The sequence below is a fragment of the Bombina bombina genome, chromosome 8, assembly GCF_027579735.1.
Source record: "Bombina bombina isolate aBomBom1 chromosome 8, aBomBom1.pri, whole genome shotgun sequence".
Classification (NCBI taxonomy): domain Eukaryota; kingdom Metazoa; phylum Chordata; class Amphibia; order Anura; family Bombinatoridae; genus Bombina; species Bombina bombina.
The window spans coordinates 108,338,219-108,348,218 of NC_069506.1; the positions used below are offsets into that span (position 1 = coordinate 108,338,219).

A 10,000-nucleotide genomic window follows, 5' to 3' on the forward strand; every position below is an offset into this window, starting at 1 on the left:
TTTCTGAACAAAGGGGATCCCAGAGAAGCATTTACAACCATTTGTGCCATAATTGCACAAGCTGTTTGTAAATGATTTCAGTGAGAAACCTAAAATTGTGAAAAATTTAACGTTTTTTTTTAATTTGATCGCATTTGGCGGTGAAATGGTGGCATGAAATATACCAAAATGGGCCTAGATCAATACTTGGGGTTGTCTACTACACTACACTAAAGCTAAAATTACCCCAAAAAGCTCCCTACATGCTCCCTAATTAACCCCTTCACTGCTGGGCATAATACACGTGTGGTGCGCAGTGGCATTTAGTGGCATTCTAATTACCAAAAAGCAACACCAAAGCCATATAAGTCTGCTATTTCTGAACAAAGGGGATCCCAGAGAAGAATTTACAACCATTTGTGCCATAATTGCATAAGCTGTTTGTAAATAATTTCAGTGAGAATCCTAAAGTTTGTGAAAAAATTTGTGAAAAAGTGAACAATTTTTTTTATTTGATCGCATTTGGCGGTGAAATGGTGGCATGAAATATACCAAAATTGGCCTAGATCAATACTTTGGGATGTCTACTAAAAAAAAATATATACATGTCAATGGATATTCAGAGATTCCTGAAAGATATTAGTGTTCTAATGTAACTAGCGCTAATTTTGAAAAAAAAATGGTTTGGAAATAGCAAAGTGCTACTTGTATTTATGGCCCTATAACTTGCAAAAAAAGCAAAGAACATGTAAACATTGGGTATTTCTAAACTCAGGACAAAATTTAGAAACTATTTAGCATGGGTGTTTTTTGGTGGTTGTAGATGTGTAACAGATTTTGGGGGTCAAAGTTAGAAAAAGTGTATTTTTTTTCAATTTTTCCTCATATTTTATAATTTTTTTTTTATAGTAAATTATAAGATATGATGAAAATAATGGTATCTTTAGAAAGTCCATTTAATGGCGAGAAAAACGGTATATAATATGTGTGGGTACAGTAAATGAGTAAGAGGAGAATTTCAGCTAAACACAAACACCGCAAAAATGTAAAAATAGCCTTGGTCCCAAACGGACAGAAAATGGAAAAGTGCTGCGGTCATTAAGGGGTTAATAATAGCCCAACTGGGCCTGAGATTAGCCCAACTGGCAGCATTGCACCTGAGAGCAATTAAAGGGACATTAGGCACTAAATAAATGCTAGATAAAATTAAGCATTCAAAGAATAGATTTGTCTGAGAATAACATGTAGATGTATTTTTTAACGTTCTATTAGCTGTTGAAATATTGACAAAATAAGTGTAAAGTTTTAGTGTCTGTAAATCAATAGGAGCTGCCATGTTATAACTTAGGTTACCTTCTCTGCTGTGGCCAGGGGGCAAAATAAATAATGAACGTACAGGTAGCCCTCAGTTTACGCCAGGGTTAGGTTCCAGAAGGAATGGTTGTAAATCGAAACCGTTGTAAATTGAAACCCAGTTTATATTGTAAGTCAATGGGAAGTGAGGGAGTTAGGTTCCAGGCCCCTCTCAAAATTTGCATAAGTAACACCTAATACATTATTTTTAAAGCTTTAAAATGAAGACTTTAAATGCTAAACAGCATTATAAACATAATAAAATAACACAACACAGAATATATAATTAAATTAAGTTAAATGAACAAAAACATTTGCTAAACAGCATTATAAACCTAATAAAATAATCACTCAACACAGACTTTACTTGCATTTTTCTGCAAACAGTTCTTTCTATGCATTCCAATCTGGACTGATTTATAGACAGGAAGATCTTGTTCCTTTGCAAGCTGCTCAATAGCTCAGGTCTGGTTAAACTGATTAATTTCAGCTTGCTTGGCTTGCATATATTTGCTTCAACACAAGCGGACAGCTCCACCTACTAACTATTTTTATCAATGCACTGCTTCTCAATGCTTTTCAATAGCAGTCACATGACTGAAAAAAAGGTTGATATTCTGAAACGGTGCAAATTGTACCGTTGTAAACCTAGGGCCACCTGTATATAGCAGAGCTTTTTTATATATGTATGTGTATATATATATATATATATATATATATATATATATATATATATATATATATATATATATATATATAATTTATTATTTTATATTACCATCTCAAAGTGTTTAATGTCCCTTTAAGAGTGGTTATATAATAAGATTAAGGGTGGTAAGGTGAAAAGGCCTTTGTGTAAAATAGATGACGTTTGTATGCAGACAGTGATCAGCTGCTTTAGTTGAGCTGGGTTATCTGAGTGAGGGGATTCTGTGGGATAGAGCATGGGGTGGGGGTTCAGCTTGAGGGTCTCAGGAATGAAGAAAGTGGTTTTAGCTGTTTAGATGAGCAGAGTAGGAAGGGGGGGGCAATACCAGGGGTAAAAGTGAAATAGGATGAAAAACAAATAAATAAGAACATGCTTTAGGTGAGCTGTGATGAGGACCAATGAGATATTGCAGAACAGATGGATAGAGTATATACTGCAATAGGCAGGGGCTCAGGTTTGTGCAGGTTGTTAACAGTAAGGATAAAATGTTGTGATATAATGTTTGTGTTATTAGAGGGAAGCTATGCTAAATGTATCTTATTTTGACCCAATGATACTAGAATAACAGAATAATTTTCTAGATTGGGAAATATCATAAGGATATTAAATGCTTACATAGACTGCATAACAAATCTAATGACATCTGTGTTTCCCTAGAGTGAGGAGAATGCAGAAGCTTGTTCCTATACGGATACACAGAATGTTAAGAATCCCCAGTCACCAACAGCGTTTGGACTCCCAGCAAACAGGAGCTCAGGTAATGCTACTGTTTCTGTATGAGGAAATAGAAATAAAAAGTTATCTTAGGAGCGAGATATAGAAAATTCTCTTTTGGAATTTGCAGATGTTAAAGGTGAAAATGGTGACTCTGATAATGAGGAAGAAAAAGATGAGATAGATGAAAATGAAATTCTGCAGGTGAAAATCCATTCTGACTCTATTGAATGTGAGTAGCATTCATAAAAATATACTACTTGTTTCTGAAGAGAATTAAAGGCAAGGTAAACTTGCTTGCACTCGTTATCACATTTATCATTAACATCAAAATTTAGCATAAGTTTAATTCATCATTATTATTTATTTTATTTTTTTAACCCTCAAATCTTATTATTTACCTGCTGTCCTGCAACGATTCCTCGTCCGCCCGACTTTGCTATTAAATTGATTGACACTTGTTTCACCTTGTGGCGTCCAATCACCGCTTTCTCCATGTGGTGGTGAACACAGCTTATCCGACGTCATCGGACCACACTGCGCATGCGCCTAACAAGTAACGTCTCGGTATTACACTTGGTAATCACGGGGAGCAATGCAGACGAGTCTGTCTATAGAAAGTATCGTAAGTTGCGCATGCGCATATAATTTTAGGTCCGTGAACGCGCAAAATTCTGACGTAGAGTGCGGGTGGGTTGGGTCTCTAAGATGAGAGCAGAAATATAGGAAGTAGCAGCGGGGAGGAGTAAAACAATAAACGGTACTTATATATTTTAATGATTATCAGGAAAATAAAACCGCAATTATGTAAAAGGACTTAGCGACTGCATTGCAAGGCTAAATAGAAAAGTAAACAACTTTTCAAACGTTGCAAACTTTACCTTGCCTTTAATCTCTCTCCTGAATATTATTGTAAAAGGGCTCCATATAGTTTAAATGTGTATAATCTATTCTCTTACCTAAAAAGAAAAGTTTCTTTTTCAGATGAAAGCAAGGTGAAGCAGTCTCTCTCTCTCACACACCCTCTCTCTCTTTCTCACACCCTCTCTCTCTTTCTCACACCCTCTCTCTCTCTCTCTCTCTCACACCCTCTCTCTCTCTCTCTCTCTCACACCCTCTCTCTCTCTCACACACCCTCTCTCTCTCTCTCTCTCTCACACACCCTCTCTCTCTCACACCCTCTCTCTCACACACCCTCTCTCTCTCTCTCTCTCTCTCTCTCACACACCCTCTCTCTCTCTCTCTCTCCCACACCCTCTCTCTCTCTCTCTCTCTCTCTCTCTCTCTCTCACACACACCCTCTCTCTCACACCCTCTCTCTCTCTCTCACACACCCTCTCTCTCTCTCTCTCTCTCACACACCCTCTCTCTCTCACACACCCTCTCTCTCTCTCACACACCCTCTCTCTCTCACACACACACACCCTCTCTCTCTCTCTCTCTCTCTCTCACACACCCCCTCTCTCTCTCTCTCTCTCTCTCTCTCTCAGACACACACCCTCTCTCTCTCTCCCACACCCTCTCTCTCTCTCCCACACCCTCTCTCTCTCTCTCTCACACACCCTCTCTCTCTCTCTCACACACCCTCTCTCTCTCTCACACCCTCTCTCTCTCACACCCTCTCTCTCTCACACCCTCTCACACACACACCCTCTCTCTCTCTCTCACACCCTCTCTCTCTCTCTCACACCCTCTCTCTCTCACCCTCTCTCTCTCTCACACACCCTTTCGCACACACACACACTTTTTCTCTCACAGCCTCTCTCACTCTCTCTCTCTCTCTCTCTCACCCTCTCTCTCACACCCTCTTTCTCTCACACACACACACCATCTCTCTCCCTCTCTCTCTCTCTCTCTCTCTCACACACACACACACACCCTCTCTCTCTAATTCTCTCTCTCACACACACCCTCTCTCTCTATCTTGCATACACACATACACTCCCTCACACACACATACACTCCCTCACACACATACATACACTCTGACACATACTATATGACAAACACACATACTCTTACATATTCTTTCTCTCTCACACACATACTTTAAAACACACACTCTTATTCACACATACACACTCTTTCCCACACACACTCTCTTACACACACACCTTTTCTCTCTCTCTGTCTTGCATACACACATACACTCCCTCACACACCCAAACACTCACATTTTCTTTCTCTCACAATCTCACATATACACACACTCACACTCTCTCTCACACACATACTATCACGCTCTCTTTCACACACACACACATACTCTCTCTTGCACTTTCTCACACACACACACTCTCTTTCAAACACACTCTCAAACTTGTTTACCCCTTTAAAGCAAACATAGCACAAAGAAAAGAACAAACAAAATCCTACTCCTCTTTAGGAGATTAACTTAATAGTTAGCGTTTACCAACTGAACAGAACTGGGCAACTAAGCTGGCATCCACTCAACAAATCAAATTAGGTAAATCAGTATTTGCTCGCCAGTTTCTTCTTTATGACAAACACACAGCCATATAGAGGGGGAGGGTTAGAGAGTTATTTGGGGGGGGATCAGGAAGGTTGGGGGCTAAGGGGGGTCCTTCACAGCAGAAATATGTTTTTTTTTTTTTGTTTTTTTTAAACTTTTATTTTAGTACTGGCAGACTTTCTGCCAGTACTTAAGATGGCAGGGACAATTGTGAGGTGGGGGAGGGAAGAGAGCTGTTTGGGGGGACCAGGGGGTGTGATGTGTCAGGTGGGAGGCTGATCTCTACACTAAAGCTAAAATTAACCCTGAAAGCTCCCTACAAGCTACCTAATTAACCCCTTCACTGCTAGACATAATAAACGTGTGATGCCCAGAGGCATTTAGCGGCCTTCTAATTACTAAAATGCAACGCCAAAGCCATATATGTCTGCTATTTCTGAAGAAAGGGGATCCCAGAGAAGCATTTACAACCATTTGTGCCATAATTGTACAAGCTGTTTGTATTAATTTCAGTGAGAAACCTAAAATTTGTGAAAAAGTTTGTGACAAAGTGAATGATTTTTTTTATTTGATTGCATTTGGCGGTGAAATGGTGGCATGAAATATACCAAAATAGGCCTAGATCAATACTTTGGGTTGTCTACTACATTACACTAAAGCTAAAATTAACCCTACAAGCTTCCTAATTAACCCCTTTACTGCTGGGCATAATACACGTGTGATGCACAGCGGCATTTAGCGGCCTTCTAATTACCAAAAAGCTACGCCAAAGCCATATATGTCTGCTATTTCTGAACAAAGGTGATCCCAGAGAAGCTTTTACAACCATTTGTGTCGTAGTTGCACAAGCTGTTTGTAAATAATTTCAGTGAGAAACCTAAAGTTTGTGAAAAAATTTGTGAAAAGGTGAACAATTTTTTTTATTTGATTGCATTTGACGGTAAAATGGTGGCATGAAATATACCAAAATGGGCCTAGATCAACACTTTGGGTTGTCTTCTAAAATATATATATATATACATGTCAAGGGATATTCAGGGATTCCTGATAGATATCAGTGTTCCAATGTAACTATCGCTAATTTTGTAAAAAAAAAGTGGTTTGGAAATAGCAAAGTGCTACTTGTATTTATGGCCCTATAACTTGCAAAAAAAGCAAAGAACATGTAAACATTGGGTTTTTCTAAACTCAGGACAAAATTTATAAACTATTTAGTATGGGTGTTTTTTTGTGGTTGTAGATGTGTAACAGATTTTGGGGGTCAAAGTTAGAAAAAGAGTGTTTATTTCCATTGTTTCCTCATATTTCTCTCTCAGGAGAAGCCTGATGAAACAGACAGCAGTCTGAGAAACGGGTTGCTTATTGTGTTTTCATTTTCAGTGTCATAAGGTTGACACTTTGATTTTTATCTTTCCATTAAATTGTGGTTTCTCCTACATTGGTGTGTCCGGTCCACAGCTTCATCCTTACTTGTGGGATATTCTCATTCCCTACAGGAAATGGCAAAGAGAGCACACAGCAAAAGCTGTCCATATAGCCCCCCCTCTGGCTCCGCCCCCCAGTCATTCTCTTTGCCGCTCTGAACAAGTAGCATCTCCACGGGGATGGTAAAGAGTATGTGGTGTTAGTTGTAGTTTTATTTCTTCTATTAAGAGTTTGTTATTTTAAAATAGTGCCGGTTTGTACTATTTACTCTACAACAGAAAGTGATGAAGATTTCTGTTAAAAGAGGAGTATAATTTTAGCACCAGTAACTAAAATCCATTGCTGTTCCCACGCAGGACTGTTGAAACCAGAGAACTTCAGTTGGGGGAACAGTTTGCAGACTTATCTGCTTCAGGTATGACCAGTCTCTTTTCTAACAAGACCTAGTAATGCTAGAAGACTGTCAGTTTTCCCTTATGGGATCGGTAAGCCATTTTCTTAGACTCAGTAACAGAATTAAGGCTTATAAATTGGGCTCTATGCTGGTTGACACTATTATGGGCTAAATCGATTTGTTTTTATCATATTTATATGACATTTGGAGTGTTTTGTGAACTTTGAAACACTTTTGGGAACGTTTATTTGCGCCTGGCAGTTGTTTAGACACCTAATCTAGTCAAAAAGGCCCCTTCACTCTGGTATGCAGTTACTTTCTATAGGCAGTGCATGCAGCTTCACGTGAGAGGGTCCTGTGGCTGAGAAAAGGACTCAGGAAGGCTTATTTCTGTGGTGAATAACCCCTAAGGAAGGTAAAAGCCGCAGCAAAGTCTGTGGCAGGGACTGTAGTGTGTTTAAACCGGTAAATTGAACTATTAGCTCCGGTTTGCTCATTTAAGGGTTTAGAGACTTCAAATTTGGTGTGCAATACTTTCAAAGCATTAAGACACTGGGGTGTAAATTTCATAAAGATCGGATATTTCTTTGATAGTTTTTCAAACATTCAGAAATAAAGTGTGCTCTTTTTATTATTTAAAGAGACAGTACCGGTTTTTTTTAAATTTGTTTTTATTGCATTAATAGCCTGCCTAAATCTGTCTAACATGTCTGTACCTTCAGATAGCATATGTTCTGTGTGTATGGAAGCCAAGGTGGTTCCCCCTTTAAATGTATGTGCAAGAGGGGGCGGAGCCTGACCGGGAGTAAGAATGGTCGCATAGCTGTGTAGCTCCGTGCAAGACATATGGCAAAAGAGTGTTAATCAAGGTCCAGCCTGACATACAAACAACAAGCACCATAACCAACCCCCAAGAAATGTAGTGGGACCTCAAAGACGACTTTTGACGTCGGACCGGTAAGCCTACATAGGAGCTGAATTGAGGAAAGTCTCAGATGCGCATGAAGTTAGCGCCATTTTGATTCTTCAGAGACAGAGGCACAGAGACACATTGAGCCAACACCAGGACTCGTCAAATGAGGATGGAGACCTCAGACACAGTAATCCGCGATGTATGTCTTAGTGGCAGCAGGCTCCAGTATCAACTAAACTGCGCAATAACGGACGGCGCCATTACTGCTAACCTGACACAACTGCGCTACCACACTATGTAAGTCGAGCACTACTTGCTCTCACAATATTTACTTAAAATACTGGCTAACTGTATAGAGGATAGAAGGGAACCCTGAGAAGCTGTAAAGTTGACAACTTACAAGGGAGCACAGAAAATCACTTAGCGGGCCCCGCCATAATCAAGGAGTTTTGTGACATATATATGATAAAGTTAGTTTGTGACTGGAGCTGTTAAACGAGGGAAGCAGTAATAAATACACTACGACTTAAGGGTTAAATAATAATACAAAGCCTAACTTCATTTGAACCTCAATTACCACAAATAGACTATAGTCACCCCACGCTGTGGCAAATATGGCTGCTAGAAAGCCAAATAAAACTCCCTCTGCAGGAAAAGCAGCAACAGCTAGTCTGTTTTTCAAGCCTTCTAAAGGGGAAAGGGCAATAGAGCCACAAGAAATTGATCAGGAAACCGATGCAGAAGCGGACATAGATCCTCAAAGCAGCGCCAGAGATTTAACTCCAGTTACAAAAGATGATATCAAAGCCCTAGTCTCAAAGCAGGACATTACTAACAATTTCGAAAAAATGTGGGACAAGATGGACTCTTTTCAAACCACAATAACTAACAGCCTGGCAGAGTTCCGGCGTGAAATATCAGACCTGGGCACAAGAGTAATGGCACTAGAAGATAATGAAGATACAATGGAAGAAAATATCTCAGCTATTTCTCAGAAAACCCAAGATCATCAACAGGAAATAGATATTCTTCACGACAAAATGGAGGATTTAGAAAATAGGTCCCGCAGAAGCAATATACGCATTAAAGGAGTCCCAGAAACCATAACTCAACCAGACCTGCAAAACTATCTCAGGGGGCTATTCCAAGCAATCACAGGCAGTATGGCGGAAGACAACTTCCAGATGGAGAGGGCACACAGGGCCCTTAAAGCCAAGCCAAAAGGGGATTACCCACCCAGAGATATTATAGTTAAAATGCTCAGGTTCCCAGAAAAAGAAGCCATTCTCCAGGCGGCGAGGAAAAATCCCACCTTCAAGTATCAGGGAGTAGTGGTCCAATTTTATCAGGACTTGTGTGTACGCACACTACAAAGAAGGGGTTCACTAAGACCACTCACTCAGCTGCTCCGAAAGAACCAAATAAATTATCAATGGAGTTTCCCTTTTGCTCTGTCTATCCTGCATGAGGGCAAAATCCTTACGATAAGAGACAGACAAGATATACCGGATATCTGTGCCTACCTTAGTCTGGAGGTTCCAGAGCTGCCCTCTAACCAAGCAAACTCGGAAAAAGAAGGCAACATGCAAAATACAGACGCCAATAAGAAAACAAAGTGGACAAAAGTCCCCAAGAAAAAGCCGAAATGAAAAAAAAGAAGAGGCAGCGACAATAGGGAAGCATCCCTGGCTTCTCTGGAAGGTTCCTCATGGAGGCAAGATGAAGATGAGTATACAGACTGTTTATTTTCCCTGGAGCAGAGACTTTTAACTCATTTTTTTTTTTTTTAGCTTAGGGAATGCTCCACGGAAATATCATCACCAATTCTGTTTCTGTTTTAGATTATACCTCATATGGTAAAACCAGTATAAGGTTACAAATTCAACATGAGAGTGAGAAAAATTTTGGGAAGAGGGGGAAATCCCAATAATAGGAGGAATTTATGTGGTAATTCATATTGTATAGATTATGAAGATATGTTAATAATTGCAATGATTATATCACGAAAAAATGGTTTGATGTCTTAAGATAAAGATTATC

At 39.6% G+C, this 10,000-nt stretch overlaps 1 protein-coding gene across 1 annotated transcript in view; it reads left to right on the plus strand.

The window, feature by feature from the left end:
- LOC128638502 (histone-lysine N-methyltransferase PRDM9-like) overlaps positions 1–10,000 on the plus strand; it is a 301,277-nt gene that overhangs the window by 174,748 nt on the left and 116,529 nt on the right. Inside the window, exons 5-6 of the mRNA XM_053690491.1 lie at positions 2,699–2,798; positions 2,886–2,987. Of these exons, the coding sequence (XP_053546466.1) occupies positions 2,699–2,798; positions 2,886–2,987 (202 nt within the window). The remainder of the gene's footprint in view (positions 1–2,698; positions 2,799–2,885; positions 2,988–10,000) is intronic.